The sequence below is a fragment of the Cajanus cajan genome, chromosome 7 (assembly GCF_000230855.2).
Source record: "Cajanus cajan strain Asha chromosome 7, NIPB_CcT2T_4, whole genome shotgun sequence".
Taxonomy (NCBI): domain Eukaryota; kingdom Viridiplantae; phylum Streptophyta; class Magnoliopsida; order Fabales; family Fabaceae; genus Cajanus; species Cajanus cajan.
Window position 1 is genome coordinate 14,670,280 of NC_138523.1, and position 22,030 is coordinate 14,692,309.

Sequence of the window (22,030 nt, forward strand, 5' to 3'; positions counted from 1 at the left end):
AGATACTAGCGTTGATGAGTGAAGTCAACGGGCCAAAAGTGGTCAATAATACTTGTACTTAATTGCATATTTAGTGGAACCCTTCAGATGAAAGAGACTGGACGTAGCTCAGTTGAGCAAACCAATATAAAACTGTTTGCATTGTTTTACTCATATTTCATAAGCAAACTCTTCCTAATTGATAAATCATGTTGAAGTCTATTCTTTTTTAAAACCATTTTTCAGATGAAGACGCAAAGTTTTTTTAACAAATATGTTACACTGAAAAGTTTTATCTATTGCTCATCCATATATGAAACTATCTTGAAAAGGAAAATGCAAGAACCTTAATCATTTTTGTTATATGAAACATTTTCCTCAACAGACAATAAATTTTTCAGACCCAGTACCCTTGTGTTAAGCAAACTCTGCATAATCGTCTGGTATTCAAAAGTGCATTGGACGAAGAACATTACTCTTGCGAAAATGATTATAAAATTCCTTCGTACTAACACACACATATTCAACCCCCTCCCCTTCTATGTGTTTCATGTCTAACTTCAAAGAGTTCAAATGCAATTCTCCCTTTCAACTACCTCATTTTGTTAAGGTGTTCTTGGGGAAAAAAAGTTGTGGAAGATACCATTCTTTTCACAAAACAATTTCAATCAAAATTTTCAAATTTGATTCCATGATCACTTTTAATGTCAAAGATACAAAAACCTTTTTCTTTTTGAATTCTTTTACAAAATATTTTAAAGATTTTGAAAGACTCGTGTTTGTGGGTTAGGAAGTATACCCATGTATATCTAGAATTGTCATCAACAATAAGGAATCCATTATAACCCAAACTTAATGTTTTGGTTAGACCAAACAGATTCATATGTAACAGTTCTAGATATCGATAAGTGGAAACAAACTTTTCAAATTTGAAGGAAGTTTTAATTTGTTTCTCTTTCTAACAGGCTTCATAGGGAAGATGAGTTTTCCATAAAATCTTAGGCAATCATTATACTAAACCTTTTTTGTTTAGTTTTGAAATGTGTTTTAAATTTACATGCCCAAACATTTTATGCCAAATCTATCTTTCATTGTCTCTAAAGACCAAATAGATTACATTCTGTTTGCCTAGATTTTCTAGATTAATCTCATTGAGATTATTCTTTCTATAGGCAGTAAAAAATGCAAACTCATTGTCTTGCTTGACTACGCATACATCTTTGTCAAAAGATACAATATGTTTACTGTCACAAAATTGACTTATTGTAAACATATTATACTTTAATCATTCAAGATATAAAACATCATTTACAGTAGGTATAGAATTTTTACATGTCTTACCTATACCTCTAGCATTTACTTTACCACTACCTCCAAACAAGACTGATCCTTCATGTGATTAAAGGTCTAGGAACATAGACCTTTCTCTTGTCATGTGTCATAAGCAGCCATTGTCCAAGTACCAGTGTGAATCCTTTAATTTTTCCACCAAGGATATCTACAATGGGAATTATTTGAGATCTTAGTACCCCAAATCTTTTTTGGTCCACTTTTTTTTATGCCTTTGAGCGTAGACTTGCTCCTTTGTTTTTGTTTAGATTTGTTGGGCAGATGATCATTTTATCTACAAATAATACAAAGAATAGTCTTAGGTTAGAAGTGTGATGTCCCAAATTCATATTCAAACCCGAGATCACTTTTATTAGATGGAAGTCTTCTATGCTTTAGAAGCATAATCATCTTAGAAGATCCATCTAAAAATTTTGCAAGATCCTTCCTGAGTTGTACATTTTCAACTTGCAATGATGTAATCTCAACTGGTACAACGTTAATGATCTTTTGTTTGAGAGTTTGAATCCCTTTAGTAGTGTCCGACATTTTTCTCTTGAGTTTTTCATTTTTTTCTTATAAGACTTAACATTTTTCTTTAAATTTTTTATACTCAAGGGAAATATGTGAAAGTTTGCCATAAGAGTTTCATAGGACATATCATCCTCATTAAAACTATCATAGGGACAATTAAAGTCAAAAGTTACCACCAATTTTGTATCGTCTACATCTATCATAAGAAAAATGTTAGCTTTCTCATCATTTGAATTGTTGTTACTACTATTGTCAACATCCTCCCAGGTGGCCATTAAACTTTTCTCCGCCCTTTTTTTGCTAGTCCATCATTTTATGAGTGTAAATCATTCACCTTTCATATGTTTAGGTTTCTTACACTCATTATAGATGACTTATTTGTTATCTTCCTGAATAGGTTTCTCGTACATGTTCTTTTTTTTATGGAAGCTCTTTTGTCTTCCCTTTTTCTTCTTCATCATGTTCTTAAACTTCTTAAACATAAGAAATATTTCATAATCTGTGAAGTTTCCAAAACTTTCATCTGAGCTATTGTGCTTAGATTCTACCATTAGAGCTTTACTTTTGTCTTTCTTCTTGCCAATTTCACCAATCTTTAGAGAAACAAAATCATTTGTCTTGATATTGTCTTTGTTGTTAATACTATTGTCAAGATCCTCCCAGTCGGTCATTAGACTTTTCTTAGCCCTTTTTATGCTATTCCATTTTATGAGTGTAAAACATTCACCCTTCATATGTTTAGGTTTCTTACACTCATTGTAGATGACTTATTTGTTATCTTCCTGAACAGGTTTCTGTACATGTCTTTTTTTTTTTATGGAAGCTCCTTTATCTTTCCTTTTTCTTCTTCATCATATATTCTTAAACTTCTTAGACATGAGATATATTTCATCATCTGTGAAGTTTTCAAAACTTTCATCTGAGCTATTATGCTTATATTCTACCTTTAGAGCTTTACTTTTGTTTTTCTTCTTGCTGGTTTCACCTGTCTTTAGAGAAACAAAATCAGTTGCCTTGATATTGTCTTTGTTGTTCAAGTTGACTTTATGAACTCTTAGGGCTCATAAAAGTTCATGAAGAGTGAGAGTCTCAAGATCAGGTGCTTCTGATATGGCGATGGCCTTTGGTTCCTAGATCTTTGAAAGATTATCCAAATGTTGAGATTATTCTAAGCTTTGGAAGACTCAACTCTCAGAGATTTCAACCTATTAGGAATTGTTTGGAATCTTCCAAGCATTTCACTGATAATTTTTTTCTCTTTCATAGAGAACAACTCACAGTGCCTTTAAAGAGTAGCAGCTTGCCTGAGTGTAATATCTTTAGTACCCTAATGAGTTACCTTGATAGCTTCCCTCCTTAGCAGTCTTGCAACTACAAAATTTGTTATGTTCTATTCTGGATAAAAAGAAAGCCAAGATATATCTTGCTTTGGTGTTGAGTTGCAGTGTGTTGTAGTCATCCTGTGTATACTCACTTTCAGCTTTCTTTACTTAAATATCACCTCCTATGATGATTCTCCATAGATGATACTGGATGGACATGATAAACATTTCCATTTTGTTCTTCCAATATGGGTAGTCTTCTCTATTAAAGGTTGGAGGCCTTGTAAGAGAAGCTCCTTCAAATAGGTACTAACCTTCACTACTTCCCTTTCAAGATCTTTTCCTTTAGCAATATTAGGTGCTTAATCTTGTTAAAGATTAAGCTCTGATACCAAATTGTGGAGAAGAGAGAGACACTAGGAGGGGTTGAATGATTTCAATCAAAATCTTACATTTTTTTTGGAAATAATGAAGTTGTAACTTTATGAAGAAGTGCATACAAAAGGATAAGAAATTGAACACAAAGTATTTTTATATTGGTTTACCTCAACCACCTAGACTATGTCCAATTCTTGATCCAAATACATTAAGTTCCACTATCTTATATAAAGATATAAGTATTCTTTTACCAAACCACTTCTGACTCAAAGCTAAGTGTTCTTTGACTTTCCTCTTCAAGAAACTACCCAATTATTCTTTCAATACAAACCCTCTCCAAGCTTTAACAAACAAGTATTCATCTGCAATCAAGCTTTTCCATGCTCTAACAATCAAGTAGTTTTTACGTTCAAGAGTCTTCAGACTCTTCAGACTCTGACAACCAAGTATTCTTTTACAGTCAAGTCTTTTCATTCCTAAAGCAATAACACAAAGTTAAAGTTGGGTAAGCTAGCTATGTTGTTTCTTCTTACTATCAAGACATGATACAATCAATTAAGTGTAGAGACTATTTTAAAAAAGGGAAGAATAATAAATTTTACAATGATTGATCTCTGTTTTGTGCTTCACTCTTTTTTATGAATTTCTAACTTCCTTTTATAGGGATTCAATGAAGATGATGATGGCATATCCTTGAGTGTCTATCACAAGCTTGCTTCATTTATCTTCATTTTTGTTCCTTGTGGAGAGAAGTATCCATTGGTGTATTAAATCCTTTCACCAAATAGTCTTTTTTTATCTGATCAAGGAAACTACTTATCACCTTTTAGGTATCAAACAAGTGGAGTCATCCATGTGTTAGTTCAAAACAGGGACGGATCCACATTTTACATAGTGGGGGCACTTGCCCCCACTACTATTTGACACATACATAATTTTTTATCTAAAAAAATAATATATTTTAAAAAATGAAAAATTATATTCTAATAAAATACATATATATGTTTAAATTATCATATGTATAAAATATAGATTTGGAGAAGATGTTTATTTATTTGATGTCTGTCAAACTTTTGAAGGAGATTAATTCTCTTATGTAATAAAGAATACTCCTTAATAACGAATCAAATTTAAAAAAAAAGGTTTAATTATAATATATATATATATATATATATATATATATATATCTTAATAGTCACATATATAATGTAATATATTAAAAAAAAAATTGATAAAATAAAATTTGCAGTATGCATGTTTATCTTTTGTATTTTTTTATATTATATACGTTATTTAAAAAATCAAAATAGTAAAATTGTATACATTAATTAAAAAAAAGTCAAAAGATTTATGTTTCATTTAGAATTGTTATTATAAAATATATTTTAAAATAAATTATCATCTAAAAATATATATTAGATATTAAAAACATGTTTATATCATAAATAAATTAAATTTGATTTTTATAAAATTTAACATATTTATTTTTATATTTTTAATAGTGTTAAATTATTATAAAGTAGGTCTTTAGGAGTGTAATTCTAACCAAACATTTAAAAAAATATTTATGATAGATAAATAAGTCATACTTATAATATACATTTTTAAAGAAAGTTAGATTCAAACCTACTAAATTATAATAAAATTTAATCTGACCTAATTTGTTTTAATTGTAATCGTAGATATAAAAGCTTGTAAAAAATAATTATGATATATAGATATATATTTATTCCTTTAAAAGTTATATATATAATTTTTAATATTCCAAATATATAAATAAGTATTGCCCCCACTATCTAAAATTTCTTGATCTATCACTGGTTCAAAACAACTTTTTTTGAAGGTTTTTGTGATTCACGAGATCCACTTATCTTTTTTTGACGCAAAGCATGTCTTCCTTCTCTTTTGTCATTGTGGGTATCGAGGAAGTTATCTTATTTTGATCTATTAAATAATATTATACACAAAGATTTATTTGGTTATCAAATATCATAAATGACATTAGTTCAGAGTAAATGTCTAGTAGATGAAGTATTTCATCTATTTGACACTTATGTCAACATAATAAATCATCTTAGTGCATTCGACTTAGAAAGATCATTCATCTTATTGAATGATTTTAAAAAAAATTCTAAAATAAAGTTTCTGTATTAGTTATTATTATAACATTATAGTTGAGGAGTTTAAGATCGTCTTTTGACCTAACATATATAAATTATGTTCAAATAAAAAAATTGTTTCATCAAAATTGCATATAATTTTTAAAAATAAGTTTCAATTTAATTGTTTACAAATTTCAAATTAAAAAAATATAAATAATTTTAACTATATTATACAAAATTAATTTTTATTCATGTAGTTACTTTCCTTAAAAGGTATACAATATTTTTAAAATTATAATTATTGTTTAAAATATTTTATTTTAAAAAAAATTCAAATAATAATTTTTATTTTAATATTTTTTATTAATAATATATTTTAAATTTATATGTCAAAATTATTATAATTATAAATAAAATTAAATAGTGAATGGAAATTTTACAATATATATTATATAAATTTATATATATATATATATATATATATATATATATATATGTATGTATATACATTATTATATATAATGTAATAGTATATATTATTACTATATAAATTAATATGATATAATTATATGGTTGTATATTTTATAAAGTAATATTTAATTCTATATGGATTATATTTATTATATTATTTTTTTGTTATTCTATGTAATATAATATAATATATACAATGTAATATAATATAAGACATAAGATATATAGAAGGATAAGTGGGTGTTCATCATATTCTATTATTTTTTAACTCAACTACCTTCTTTAAGATAAAAGAAATATATTAGATCAATAATGAAAAGATAAGAGATGAGATGAGATTATTATGTTGTTAGCACAATAAATAATTGATTATAATATAATAAAATAATTATTTTATATTATTATATTATATTTTGACTACTGAATGAACTATTAAAAAAGAGTTGAATCAAAATTTTATTGAGTCTACAGTTGATCCAAATTTTTTCTTTTTGTCAAAAAAAAAACTCATTAGCTCTTTCTGTTTTTTTGAAGCACCAACTTTTCATCTCATTAACATTCAAAATATTCTATTATTTAATTTAAAACCTTAAAATAATATTTAATAAAAATTAATACAATTTTTTCTTAAGAATTAGTGTGTTATGGCAAGAGTCTTTTAACTTATTCTTAACTGCGAAAGTAAAAGAAGCGGCGGATACAAGTTTTTGCCATGCTTGCATTAACAAGCGGATGCGGAACATGGTGCGATCTGTAGTGGTGAATAGTGAGCGTCATTCTGATCCTATAGCTCTCAAGGAGGCAGTTTGGGGATTTTTTGAAATGCACTTCAAGGAAAAGTCAATCCAAAGGCTGTCTTTGGATGGTGTGAATGTCAAGACTTTGTCTGAACAGGATGTGGTTTCTTTGGTATTGCCTTTCTCTGAGGAAGAAGTGAAAGAAGTTGTATGGGATTGTGATGGTTCCAAAAGTCCAGGCCTAGACAGTTTTAATTTTAATTTTATTAAAGACTTTTGGGAGGTTATCAAGGTAGATTTTTTGGCTTTTATCAATGAGTTTCATGCAAATGGAAAATTAGTGAAGGGTTCCAATAGCTCTTTTATCGTTTTAATCCCAAAGATTGAGAGCCCTCAGAGAGTTGAAGACTATAGACCAATTTCCCTAATTGGTTGTATGTATAAGGTGGTGGCAAAATTGTTGGCTAACAGATTGAGGGCAGTAATAGGTAACGTTATTTCAGATTGTCAGTCAACCTTTATACAAGGAAGATCTATTTTTGATGGAGTTTTGGTTGCCAATGAGATTATTGAAGAGATTAGAAGGAAGAAAAGTAAATGTTTGCTTTTTAAAGTTGATTTTGAAAAGGCATATGATTCAGTTAATTGGGAGTTCCTTCAGTACATGATGGAAAGGATGGGTTTTCCGTTAAAATGGAGGAAGTGGATTGCTGAATGTGTGAGCACTACAAGAATTTCTATCCTATTAAATGGCAGTCCCACTGGTGAGTTTGGGGTTGGCAAGGGACTAAGACAAGGAGATCCACTTGCTCCATTTCTATTTCTTATAGTTGCTGAGGGCCTTAATGCATTGATGAGCAAAGCTATGGAATGTCACATGTTTAGTGGCTATTCAGTTGGACACCAGTCAGTTAGTGTGTCTCACCTTCAATATGCAGATGACACTTTGATTATTGGTGGAGTATCTTCATATAATGTTTGGGCGATAAAATCCATCTTACAGATTTTTGAGTTGGTGGCGAGTCTCAAAATTAATTTTCATAAAAGCAAGCTCTTTGGGTTCAATATTAATATTGAAGTGTTAAACTTGATGGCTCAGTTTTTAAACTGTAAGGTTGGTTCTTTACCTTTTTGCTATTTGGGGTTACCTCTTGGGGCAAATCCATGTTGTATCAAAGCTTGGGAGCCCGTGATTTCTAAAGTGAAGAAGAGGTTATCAAAATGGAAGTCTTCAACTTTGTCCTTTGGTGGGCGTAGTGTCCTCTTGAAATCAGTCCTTAATTCCATTCCGATCTACTATCTTTCTTTCTTAAAGGCTCCTCAAGGCATAATTTCTAAACCTAAATCTTTTTTTAAACTCTTTCTTTGGGGAGGGGATGAAAATCATAGGAAAATTGCTTGGGTGGCTTGGCAAGAGGTGTGTAGGGGAAAGGAACATGGTGGGTTGGGAATTCTAGACCTTAGAGCATTTAACCTTGCTCTCCTTGGAAAGTGGAGATGGCGACTGTTAGTTGAAAAGGGTAGGTTTTGGCATAGGGTTGTCACTTCTATTTATGGGGAGGGTTGTTTTCAAGGAGTTGGTGATAAAGTACAAAGTTCAAAGTGGTGGGTTGATATGTCGACCATTGATTCTGCTCCATACGCATCATTTGATTGGTTCTCTTCTAGGTGGACCAAGGTGGTGGGGGATGGTCGAAATACCTTTTTTTGGAAGGATGGTTAGAGTGGTCAGGGACCTCTTTGTAATCGATATAGTAGATTGTTCTCTATAGCTTCTGACAAGGATGTATCGGTCGCAAACATGGTGCTTTGGAGGGATGGAGGTTTTGAGTGGATTTGGTCTTGGTGTAGGAGTCTATTTCAATGGGAATTAGATTTATTATCACAATTAGCTGCTGATTTAGGATCAACTGTCTTAAAGAATGATTTTTGTGATAGGTGGTGTTGGAAGGATTCTAATGATGGGATATATAATGTGAAATCAGCATACAAGGCAGTGATTAATGATGGTATCTACGCAGATTTTTTGCTTCATAAATTTCTCTGGTCTAGTTGTGTACTGTCTAAAGTATCAAGTTTTGCTTGGAAGGCCTTGCTGAATAGGATACCAAGTAAATGTAACTTAATAAGCGGAAGGTTCTTAATATTTCTGCTAGTGGATGTGCTTGGTGTGGTGAAGATTTGGAGAATACCTCTCACCTATTATTCGGATGTTATTATGCCTATTCTGTATGGTTATTTGTTTTTGATTGGTTTGGTGTTTCAACAGTTTTACACAAATCTTGTCATGAAAATTTTGCTCATTTTATTGGAGTTCCTAGATGCAGTGGTAGAGATAGGATGAGGTGGTCTGTGGTTTGGTTAGCCACAATTTGGTCTGTGTGGCTTGCTAGAAATGATGTCATTTTTAAAGACAAGGTGGTGGCAATTACGGATTTAGTGGAATTAATCAAACTACGTAGCTGGAATTGGATTAAGACCAAAGATAAGTCATCTTTTTACCCATTCTTAGCGTGGTTTTCTTCCCCTGATGTTTGCCTTAACTTCTGGAATAATGATTCTTTCTGATTTTGTACACACCATGGTGTTAGTTTTGTATCTAATTTTCTGATTACTGAACTTGTTTGATTATTAGATGACATTTTATGGTCCTATTTTTGTAATGGTGGTAGACATTACAATCTGGTGATTACCTTTTGTATGGATTACGTTGAATTTTGTTTAGGTGACTTTATATTTTGTAATGGATTGGAGTACCCCTTGTACTCCCCTTAATTTATTTTGCTTATAAAAAAAAACTGCGAAAGTAAAAGAACATTGGTAACAAAAATGAAGGACTTTGACATATATCAAACCACGTGTATTTCAACATAATTAAAATGTTTTTCAAAGTAACAAATAATTTTCATGTTACTCCCTCCTCCATCTTTGAAATCAAGAGTAAATGGTATTCCCTCCATGTGTTTCGTATGCACAATCAATGAATCGAATCTCTGGTAATATTATTAAAGAACTCAATTATTTGTTAACTATTTTTTTCTGTTGTAATAAATTATAATTTAATATTAAATAAATATTTTAAATTATTTAATATATCCTAAAATTTAAATTTATATGTTTTTTTACAAACCATTATTAAACTTTTTAGTAAATAAATAATCATGAAGGACAAAATTTTCAATATATATAGTTATATGTACGTGTCTGTACTAAAATCAGGTGAAGTCGCGTGTAAAAAAAAAAGAGAGAAAAAGAAAGTATAATAAAGATTCAAATAGATAATAAGAATTGATACACTAGTGTCACGATATAATCAAATTAAATAAAAAGAACAAATATACTCTGCATGTACAGTTTACAAATAAATTCACATTAAATGAGCTTTAATTGTTTTTCAGATATGATAATGCATGCTACGAAACCCGAATATCGAAATGACCAATGCTTGCTTTCTTTTTCTGTGTTAGATGGTACTGTCAATTAAGTTTGGTTTATTCATTTTAATTGAGTTCGTACGACTTGTTAAGTGGTTCAATTCAAAGGGAGAAGATAGGTAGCTTGGTATGCATAAGATCTATCTGTCATAAGATGTTGAAAAGTCTGAAGGAGAAAGGGATTGTTGTCTATTTATAATAAGAAAGCAACACATCATTTAAAAGCATGTTTCATGAACCTATGCCACGTTAACCTAACCACAAAGTTCCTTAAATAGAAAATGGACTACCCATTTGCTCGTGATTTTCCCCATTTCATCATTTTTCAAAATTATATGTATATAAATAGATAGTTTAATTTTAATATATTTTCAATGTATAAATAAGCTTCAATATATTTTTAGCTTCAATATGCATTTGTTGTTTATTAATTAAAAGTTAATTTAAATTTAATGAATGGTGTGACACCCACTACTCTAAGACAATATCAATATATTCAAATATATTCATGTGACATCCTCTACCCCAACATTAATACATAATAAATGTAAAAAATAACTTTTTTTTCTTTTTGAGTAAATAAAATATTTCATAGTTTGATAACATCTTTCATGTATAAAACAAATGTCTCAAATATCATAACATAGAAGGTTCACATTCGTAACTCATAAACCATAAAAAATTAACATGTAAGTATCAAAACTCAAGAAATCATAAAAAATAATAAAGGAAATATAGATTAATTCCAGTAAAGGTGGCAGTGCCTCCTAGTTAGGAATTAATTTATAACTTCCAAATCATGTAATAAAAATATAACAAAGATGCGCACTTTGGCCTTTCATCAAGAACATTCAAAATTTACAATTCTCCACATACACTCACTATAGACTTTATTTATGTTATACCTTCGTTAGAAATTACAAAAGAAAAGAAACCAAAGTTTTCAAAACAATAACATCCTGAACTAAGTCTAGTTATGCCCCGATGTCACATATCTTATTAGAGCATGCCCAACTGAAATCTTAAGCCTCATCACCAACATCCCCATGATGATGATCACCTGCAACACAATTTAAACACGTACAAGAATAACAAGGGAGTGAGAAATATCTCACTCGGTTCCAGGTGCAGAAATAAAGGTTAGGTAGCATAGAAGGTTCACATTCGTAACTCATAAACCATAAAAAAAAATCAACATGAAGTATCAAAACTCAAGAAATCATAAAAAATAATAAAGAAAATATAGATTAATTCCAGTAAAGGTGGCAATGCCTCCTAGTTAGGAATTAATTTATAACTTCTAAATCATGTAATAAAAATATAACAAAGATGCGCACTTTGGCCTTTCATCAAGAACATTCAAAATTTACAATTCTCCACATACACTCACTATAGACTTTATTTACGTTATACCTTCGCTACAAATTACAAAAGAAAAGAAACCAAGGTTTTCAAAACAATAACATCCTGAACTAAGTCTAGTTATGCCCCGATGTCACATATCCTATTAGAGCATGCCCAACTAAAACCTTAAGCCTCATCACCAACATCCCCATGATGATGATCACCTGCAACACAATTTAAACATGTACAAGAATAACAAGGGAGTGAGAAATATCTCACTCGGTTCCAGGTGCAGAAATAAAGGTTAGATAGCAGACACACACAACAAATATAAATCACATGTAAACAATACACATACATAATCAATATCACATGCACACTCATTTATCATGCAATGATGTCATGGACTCGACTCATAAATGCATGCATGTGGCACCATACGGAAGTTTCACATTTCTCATCACTGGTATGCGGCCTAAGCGGCACACCTGGAATAAATCATTTCATCACATCATTTCATCACTGGTGACCCAAGGTATACCTGGAATACATCATTTCATCACTGGTATGCAGCCTAAGCGGCACACCTGGAATAAGTCATTTCATCACATAGCTTGTTACATCACTAGTATGCAGCATAAGAGGCACACTTGGAATAAGTCATTTCATCACATAGCTCGTTACATCACTGGTATACGGCATAAGCGGCACACCTAGAATAAGTCATTTCATCACATAGCTTGTTACATCATTGGTATGCGGCATAGGCGGCACACATGGAATAAGTTATTATTCATCACATAGATTATTACATCACTGGTATGCGGCATAAGTGGCATACCTGGAGTTATATATGCATATCATGCATGTCATACATTCACTATTTTATTGACTCAACATTCGACTTATTACATAATTTCATTTATTACCTCATGTCATCATTTTTCATATTCTCAAAATCATAGCTTATCTCAATAGTTCATTCTTATGTCTCATGTCATTTGTTCATATTTCACAGAGTCATGTCATAATTGTTCCTCATAAGGTTCGCACAGGAATCCACAGAGAGCACTCTTATTCATATTAAAACTTATTTATTTTTAAAATTAATTACATATTCATTCATCACTTCCAACAAGGAACACAATAGCACAAACAGAAAGTAAAACAGAACACATTCATGTTCCTAGAAACATATATCAGGCAAGGGATTGGGGGCCAATCCGACTACCCAACAATTATTTCCACACCCCTGAGCGAGGTTTCTCACTCCCCCCTTACCTCGATAAGTAGGAGCTAAAATTAGAGCATAACCTTGCTAATCTCTTCCTCTAGATTCCCTCTTTCTTTCTCTCTCTTTCTTTCTCTTTCTCTATCTCTTTCTCTTTCTCTCTCTCTCTCTTTCTCTTTCTTTAAGTTTTCACCTTAGTCAGTTATAATTTTTTCACAGCCCCTCCCTCCTATTTATAGGCATTCATGGGTGGCCGGAATGGCCCGTTCTCAAATCAGAATGGCCCGTTCTAGACCCATCCGTTATATGCACAACTTATCACTGAAACGGTCCGTTCTCAACACCAGAACGACCCGTTCTAAGGTTGATTTTAACAGATATTGACCATAATTGGAACAGGCCATTTCCAACTAAGATTTTTAGGTATTTTTATAATCTTAGAACGGTCCGTTCTACTTTGGGAATAGCCCGTTCTAGAATAACCCAAATTGGCCTCTTTACTAATTTGGAACGGTCCGTTCCACCATTTGGAACGGCCCGTTCTGGTCCTACAAAAATAGTTTACTTTCATCGTTTGGAACGACTCGTTCCACTTTTTGGAACAGCTCGTTCTGGGCCTAATAAAAATAGAATTTCATATAAAAATTAAATTTTTTTATAAATATTTAAAAAAGTCTCTAAAATGTTCTATAAAAACCCTTTTTATTAATTAATAACTATAAGAAAATAATTTTCATAAATATAAAAATAATAATTAACTATTGTATAAAATTTGGGATGTTACAATTCACGTTTAACAATGTTCATAAAGTTCACAACATATGTTAAACACTTTGGTAGAGCTCAACAGCCAAGCCGAGCCACTTTGAGAGAGGCGGTCCGAGGAAAGATGGAAGCACTTGAGGCCTTCGTGTCTTTCACCCGACTAGGGTCTTGGACCAAGAGATTCTAGAAGAAACACTTGAGGCCAATTGAGGGGAGACCGACAAAGCTAATGTTTCCTTATGGATGCAAGGGAGTTACCACTCGATGTCCCTAGACGAGTTCAACATGCACGTCAGCTTCATCATGAGGGACTAGGTCAACACCATAGAGTATTAGTCTACTCTATGTGAGAAGCCAAATAATTTGAAGGAGGAGATCACATGGGTCGAGCTGACAAGACAAGCCCACATGCCTAGGACTACGAAGGCTTCAAAGTTAAAGGACCCAACATTGTGAGTCATTCACCAACTCATCTCGAGATCAATACACGAACGTCATGAGAGCACTAGCTCCATGTCCCAAAAGGATCTGTTTCCTTTTTATTGCAAGCACATGGGATGAAGGTGCAACCCTGGGGCTTTCTTCCTTGAGCACATCAAGGACTTTGGCTATCAACAAGGGACTATGGCTCGCACAAGGCATATCTCAGTAGGCTCCTTGATCACCCCATTGGCTAGATATTTGGGGTGCTCTACAACAGAGGATGATGGTGGGTACCTCCCTAAGCCCATTGATGCCTCCACCCTACTTAGCATGATGGTGATCCAGAGGGTAAGGGATGGGTACATTTTGATGCCTCCTTTTCCATACCTCATGATAAATGACTTTGACCTCCCTAGTGAGCTGCAGTAGCAGGAAGACACTTAGGGCCTCTAACAACCCATGGAGTAGATGCACATGGCCAACCAAACACGCTTCTAGAGGATTGAAGACGCTCAAGCACAGTTTAGCACACAGATTGGTGCGTTCACCCAACATGTGAACAACTAACTTGGAGAGGTGCAACGTCGACAAGCTGAGATGTTTGGGTGGATGCAACAGTATTTTCTCGCCCAGCCAGGACCTCCTACCCTAAGGGATGATTAGGCTTTTCTTTTATTGTTTCCTTTTTTTAATTTGTTAAAATTTCCCTTTGTAATTTTCAAGTTTATGATTTCCTTTTGCATTCTCTTCTTTATTTTTGCGTAAATAGAGAAAAAGCCAAAAAAATAGATTTAAAAAAAGGGAAAATGAAAAAAAAAATAGAAAATAAAGGTTATAGCTTTAAAAAAATAAAAAGCCAAAGCTAAAAGAAAAAAAAAGGTTTAGAAACTTTCAGTTAAGAAGATGTTCAAAGAAGAACAACCAAAGGGCTACAGGACATTCAAAGATCCAAAAAGCTAAGTCACTACAACTTCCACAAGAGAAGAAGGTTGAAGAGCTAACACAAAGGACAAAAAGGCTACCAGATAATTATGATCCAACACAGAATGGATAAGATTGTCAATATCCCCAACAAAGTTCAAATTAAACCTAAAGAGACTTTGATAAATAATACTTAGTTTTGAACTCTCTAGGGTACAGGTTGTACAGATCAAGCCTAAAAAGGTTTCGGTGAAATAATACTCAACTAAAGAATGCAGCAAAGTTCACATCATCCTACTGAAGAGGAAGATCATCCACCTACGAGCTACAAGGGAAATTTTTCACAGAAACAATGTCTATAGATAGACACACTCGCCTAAGTTGAAGAGGCAACTAGTTGAACAAACCATAGGCCTAGAGAGGCCAACACAAGAATACTCATCGGCCTAGAGAAGTTGGCACAGAAATATTCATAGGCCTAGAGAGGCCAACACAAAAATAGTCATAGGCTTGGAGAGGTCGGCACAAGAATATTCATAGGCTTGGAGAGGCTGTCACAAAAATACTCGTAGGCTTGGAGAGGCCAGTACAAAAATACTCATAGACTTGGAGAGGCTGGCACAAAAATACTCGCAGGTCTAGAAAGGCCAACACAAAAATACTCACATGTTTGGAGAGGCTTGCACAAGAATAATCATAAGCCTAGAAAGGTCGGTACAAGAATTCTCATAAGTTTGGAAAGGCTGACACAGAAATACTCATAGGCCTAGAGAGGCCAGCATAAGAATACTCATAGGCCTGGAGAGACCAACACAAGAATACTCACAAGCTGGCCTAGAGAGGTCTCATAGAAATACTCACCCCCCACAGAGCCTAGAGAGGCTCTTACAAAGATTAACTCAACCAACGAGCTTGGGGAAGCTCGATAAAGATGAACTCATCATCCCTAGTGAGCTTGGAGAAGCTCGATAACGATGAACTCATCCTCCTGGAGAGGCCACCCAAAATACTCACCAACCTGAAGAGGTCGTTAAGAATACTTAACCACCAAAGACCTGTTGGGGTTAGCCATCAGCCATTTGAAGAAATCGGACAAAATTGTCTACGTCTTTACTTGCCTCTAAGAATACAAGAACAAAGACTTTCTTCTTAGAAGAACAAGTAAAGAGGAGCATCTATAGACACCATTTTTCGTCCGAGGCACAAAAAATAAAGACTTAGAAGCTCCTAAGCTATAGAGGAGTGACCATAGAAGACTCCGAGGAAGCTCAAGAAATGTCCAAAATGAATAAATAAGACGTCATCTCAAACCTAAGACTAGATTTCCTAATCTGACCATTGAGATAGAAGAAAAATCTCTCAACATGCTATCATCCAAAATTTAGCCTGATCCAACAGTTAATAAATTCGTTAATGGGTCAAAACCATCATTGGTTTGTGCGTGAGGATCTTATTTTGGACAGCATTTTTTCTGTCATGGTACCTCTCATTACAGACCTAATTTCACAATCTCACTATTGTAGTTAAAGATCAATGTCTTAAGAAGAAACCATAAAAAACCAGCACGATCCAACGGATAACAAGATCTCTAGAGGCCCCATATAACACCTCAAATTTTTATTTTTTATGGATTTAGTCCCACATCTAAAAAAACCTCAAAGGACTAAGTCCCAGATCTAACAAAGGATATTTCCTCCTAGATGGTTATATAAGTAGCCCCTTGGCAAGGGGAATGCTACACTTCTTTCCTTCCCTCTAAATCCTTTCCAACTAATTTAGAACAGTGTTCTGAAATTTTTTGGTTAAGAAGTCCTTTAGCCTTTGCAAGGATTTCAGGAGTTTTTCTAGTTAAATGTTTTATTGAGTGTTTAAGAGGAATTGTTGTAGAGTGTCGGAGGACTGCCAAAAAGCATCCTCAAGTTTAAAATTTATGAAAGTGTAGCCTCAAAGGTTTCTTTTCTATAAACTCTTATTTGCTACTTTCTTTACTACTTTTGAATACATGTTTAGAATTGTTTGCATAATGTATTTGTTTAATCGCTTTTATTTGAATAAATAGGGGTAAAACTGTAAATTAAAATATTATTTTGTTAATAAATTTGTCATAGGGTACTAATTTTAGGTGTTATAGGGTGTCTAACACCTTTCCTATACATAACCAACCCCTGAACCCAACTTTGGCTATGTAGGCTTAAGTTAAATTTTCAAGAACCATTTCTTTTTCTAATGTTTTGAGTAAAATATTAGTGGAGACTCCATGAACCCAAAAAACTTTTTCGAAAACCACCAGTGGAGGTTTAGTCCAGTTATGGAGCATTTTGAAGCTGGTGAGATTTTTAGGGTCTAATTATTGATTCACATAGAACCTTCCCTAAGAAGAAACATGATAAGTCACCATATATGTTTTTTATGGGATCTGATCGTGACAATACAAAATAGCCTAGGAGCCATAAAACAGGAGCACCCATCTATAGTGTAGGGATCACCCATCTATAGCGATCCCCTCGAACCACCCTCAACCAAATGATGTCTATCAGGGTCCTTTCAAAGTGTTACAAATAGCCACGGTTGCCTCTCATTCCTGTTAGAGGTTCCTCACCATAACACCTCTCGAGGCATAGGTAAATGACGTATCCTTCATGCATAGATTCACATTATCCCACAAACAAAATATGAATGCTTGGACTCAACAATCACATCACAACCACACATTATGCAATAACTCACTTCCTCGTTTGCCAATCCATAGCACCAGACTCATACATCTTATATCATCATAATATACATCATCACATATCAATGTTTCATCCTCATCACAATATTCATCCCAACATGCATCATCACATCTTAGTAATTCATCACATCAATTTAAGGATACCTCAAAATAACTCCTCATACAACATCATTAGTATTTTCACATTAGGATTTATAATATATTAGTCAATTATTTACATATTTTACTCACTAATTCATTTGCTCAGTTTGCAATTTTAATCCCCCATATAGCCTCCTCAATTATCAATTAATTCATAAAAATAACATTATAAGGGAAAATGGCACAACACCCAACAAGTTTAGACTTGACCTTAGTGTGGGATCACTCATGCCCGACATGGCGAGGTATAAGGCCTCTATGTCTCAATCTTGAATGCTGTGGTTATTCCCACACCCAGCGTCAAGGACTTAAGGACCCTCTAAAACCCTACCACCCAATATAGTCTAGGCCATGCTCTATATCCCTTCTCTCATAAAATTGACGTCAAATGGTGTCGAGTGCAATACCTCACACCCAACATCGAGAGGTTTGGGACCTCTCTACAGCCTCGTACTCAATGTGACCATCCTCACGCTTAGGGCAATCACAAATCTTGTACATCGCAGGGTCAAAGTCTACACGACTCACCCTCCTCCAATTTCTTACATACACATCAATTACTTCAATTTACAACCCATTCAATCCAATGATCATCCAATACTCCATTAACATCACTACATTATCAATTCATCAAAGTTTATCCAATTAAAACCAAACATATTTAATATGAGTAAATTCATGGTTTGTAAAATAGAATATCAGCAGATTCACAATTAAATTCATATGAATCAAACAAACAAACAAACAACCTAAGAGACTTAAGAATCGTCTCTCTACCCTCATCCCTCATATATGTCCAACGATTTGTCACTTTCACTCCCCTTACTTGGAGTGACGATCTTGTGCATCAACGTGCTTTTTGTAGCTCCAACCACTAATTTGTACCTTCCCTAATGGATTCCTCTAGGTTTCCTCCTTCAAGTGCTCTAGGTTTTTCAGAAGGCGCATAATGACCTAAACCCCTCCTTCTTTTTTTTAATTAGCCTTCGAGTTGGGCCTTGAGTCCAACCAAAAACCTTCCAATTTACTTCGCCCCTTTTATTTTATTAATAAAATATTTCCACATATTATATTTTAATTATTATAAATTATTTATTATTTATTTGAAAAATATATGGGATGTTACATTGATCATATTAAATATTAGACTAGATGAATAGTCGATTTCTCCCGTCAACACATATCATAAATAAATAATATAAATCTTAATTAAGAGATTGAACAAAATAAGTGAGTTACGGGATGTTTTAGTTACCTTTTATTGAATTTCTCATATGACTGAAAGATGAGCATGACCATTTTAATTTGAATAAATATTTATTTTGGTATGTAATTTTCAAGATGTTATATCAATCCCTAAAAATAAAAATAAAAATATCAAATAAGTCTTTAAATTTAACTATTTACTGTCATTTTGATTCCTGAATACACACAGGGTATATATCAATATTATCCTTTTAGTTATATACATTTTTGAGTTTTAGACTAATATGATTGTAAATCTGTATTTTTAGAGACAATTTTTATATATAATTTATTAGTTTTAGAGACCAACATGACAATATTTTCTAAATTTATGAACCAAATTGACATTAATTTTAACATTTCATTTTGACTACCTATTTATTATGCTACATAAGACTTATTTAAATGAACCTATTTATTATGAATTTGCATTCAAATGTTGAAGACCAATGATCGAATGACCTATTTATTATGCTACGTAAGACTTATTAAATAAGCATGTCTAATAACCGATAGGACACTGCATAGTATTATTATAGTCATGGTGTCTTAATGGATAGTTAAGACAAGTTAGTGAGGCCGCTTGTTTGGTGGAAGAGGTTTCGCATAAAAAAAAGGTTGGCTCATCCCGTTTTTCATTTTAAATTTTAGGAAATTTAAAAACCGATCACTTAGTATAAATCATTAATAAATAATGAATCGGTTTGTTTAAACTTAAAAAAAAAAGTATAAAAGAAGTATTTTCCAAAAATGTAATTTTTTAAGAAGTAAATAAAATTTTCTTCTTTAATTTTTTTTTTTAAAAATGGCTTATTTTTAAAATAAGTAGTTTAGACATAAATATATAAAAAAAAAGGTATTAAAATTGTCATTTTTAAAAATAAGTTTAAATAAACGGATTCAATATAAATATATTAAGTGATTATGTAAAATAAAAGAATGAATTATTGAGTATTTGTATTTCCTTCATTGAATTCTTATTTAATTGCTAGGTGATTACGTCCATTTTAATTTTAACATTTTACATAACTATTATGAATATTATATTATTTTACATTGTCACAATTATAATTTAATTAGTTTTGTCTCATTTTCTTGGATCTAGTTCCAGTTAAATATAAACAGTTCAATAAAATAACATTGGCAACTAATTGTGAATAAATAAAAGTGATGACCAGATAAAAGGGTAAAAAATTTAAACCTCATCATAATATATCTTGACCTTAGACCTTTTAGTGTTCAAATATTAATTCTTATTCCTAAATAGAAGATTATAAGGACTTATTTGGATAAATTTCACTAGAAACATTTTTAGGAAAAAAAAATATAAAAGAAAAATAAAATAAGTTTCTCTATAAGTTTAAATTAGCTTAATTATATATAAGTTAATTTGTAGAAGTTGCTCCTATTTGCTTTTCCAAAATCTTTTTTCACTCCAAGAAATGTTAAATACAATGACATATCAAAAAGTGTCATTATAGATATAATATATGTAAATATAAATCTATTTAACATATAGTCACACACAATTTTAATTTTGATTTTGAATGTGATTAACAACATAGATTGTGTGTCAATATTGCCTATACCTATTTTTTTGACAATTATGTGAATATATTTACTAACATATACCAACATATATTATGGGTAAAAATAGTTTTTAATGACAAGTATTGTATTATTATAGGATGTGTATCACTACAAAACAATTTTGTTTTGTAGTTCTTTAACTTTGCATAAATAAATTTTAACTTATGAAAAAGTATTTCAATTTTCTTCCTATTTTTTCTTCAAAAAGTTTTTTTTTTTTTTGGATAAATTTATCCAAAGAATCTCAATCTTTTGGGTGTGGGACTTGTTTAATTGATATGTACTATAATTGACAGGATACAACATAGTATTATATCATGATTATTTTGGTCCAAATATAAGTGAAGTCTAAAGAAAACTTTAATAGAGATTTTTTTCTTTAAATAAGAAAACTATGTGTTATATCTTTTTGTTAGCATATGAGGTATTTTTTTTCAACATACGTGGCTTTTTTTACTTTATAAAAACTAATAGAAAAATAAATTGACCCTTTATTTAATACTAATAACTCAATATAATAAACATTAACAATTAATTGTCAAAAAGCAGAGGAAAAAGAGGAAATAAATTTGACTTTCACCAAAATATAAGCTTTAAATCATCCCACCTCCATTTCCCCTATATAAAATGGCATAAGGGCCAACCTCTAACATAGATCAATTTGTTAGTACAGGAATTTGTTGCACTATTATCCTTTGCACTTTCAAGACTTTTAAGGTACATAGTTACTCACCTTACTCTCTTTTTTTTTCTTAATTGATTCTTAGTGTTATTTTTCTTTTATCTAATTTTTTATGTCAAAATTGGCAACGTAATTTGACCAAAAAAAAAAAAAGGAAATCATGAGTGACAGAAATGGAAGCATTCCAAAATTTGAATTGAGGTTGAACCTATCCCCACCAAGGGTTGTTAATTGTAGAGCCGATTCACCAACTCTATCAGCAATACTGTCATCGACATCACCACCAAGCTCATGTGTGTCTACCGAGGTCAACCAGGGGGAGGAGAACAACAACAACCTTGAATACTCCAACAATCCTGAAGCCATTTCCCTGGTGGTAGCAGGGTGCCCTCACTGCCATATTTATATAATGGTTGCTGAAGATAACCTCAAGTGCCCTAAATGCAAAAGCACTACTTTGCTTGAATTTGACCATGACAACAACAACAACAACCTCATCATAGGGAAGGGATAGAGAACTAGGCTACCATATGTCCAATTATGCTGCAAGTAGGACATGTATTGGATATTTCTTTTATGTTATCTTTTTTATCTTTTTTTTTTAATCCGTTCTATGTGCGGTGCTTTTTGCACTTCACTTTTTAGGAGAAGTTAATAAAGTTTCCTAC

General features: G+C 32.1%; 1 protein-coding gene and 1 non-coding gene across 2 annotated transcripts; both read left to right on the forward strand.

Annotated features, from left to right (window-relative positions):
* Positions 1-8,653: 8,653 nt before the first annotated feature.
* On the forward strand, positions 8,654-9,420 carry LOC145949846 (uncharacterized). Its single transcript, XM_083060742.1, has 2 exons — positions 8,654-8,861; positions 9,122-9,420. The coding sequence occupies exons 1-2, from the start codon at positions 8,654-8,656 to the stop codon at positions 9,418-9,420; spliced, it is 507 nt and encodes a 168-aa protein (XP_082916868.1).
* A 12,102-nt stretch (positions 9,421-21,522) lies between these two features.
* LOC109811368 (protein GL2-INTERACTING REPRESSOR 1) lies at positions 21,523-21,876 on the forward strand. Its single transcript, XR_014428185.1, has one exon. It is a non-coding gene; the product is annotated as a protein GL2-INTERACTING REPRESSOR 1 (transcript).
* Positions 21,877-22,030: the final 154 nt, after the last annotated feature.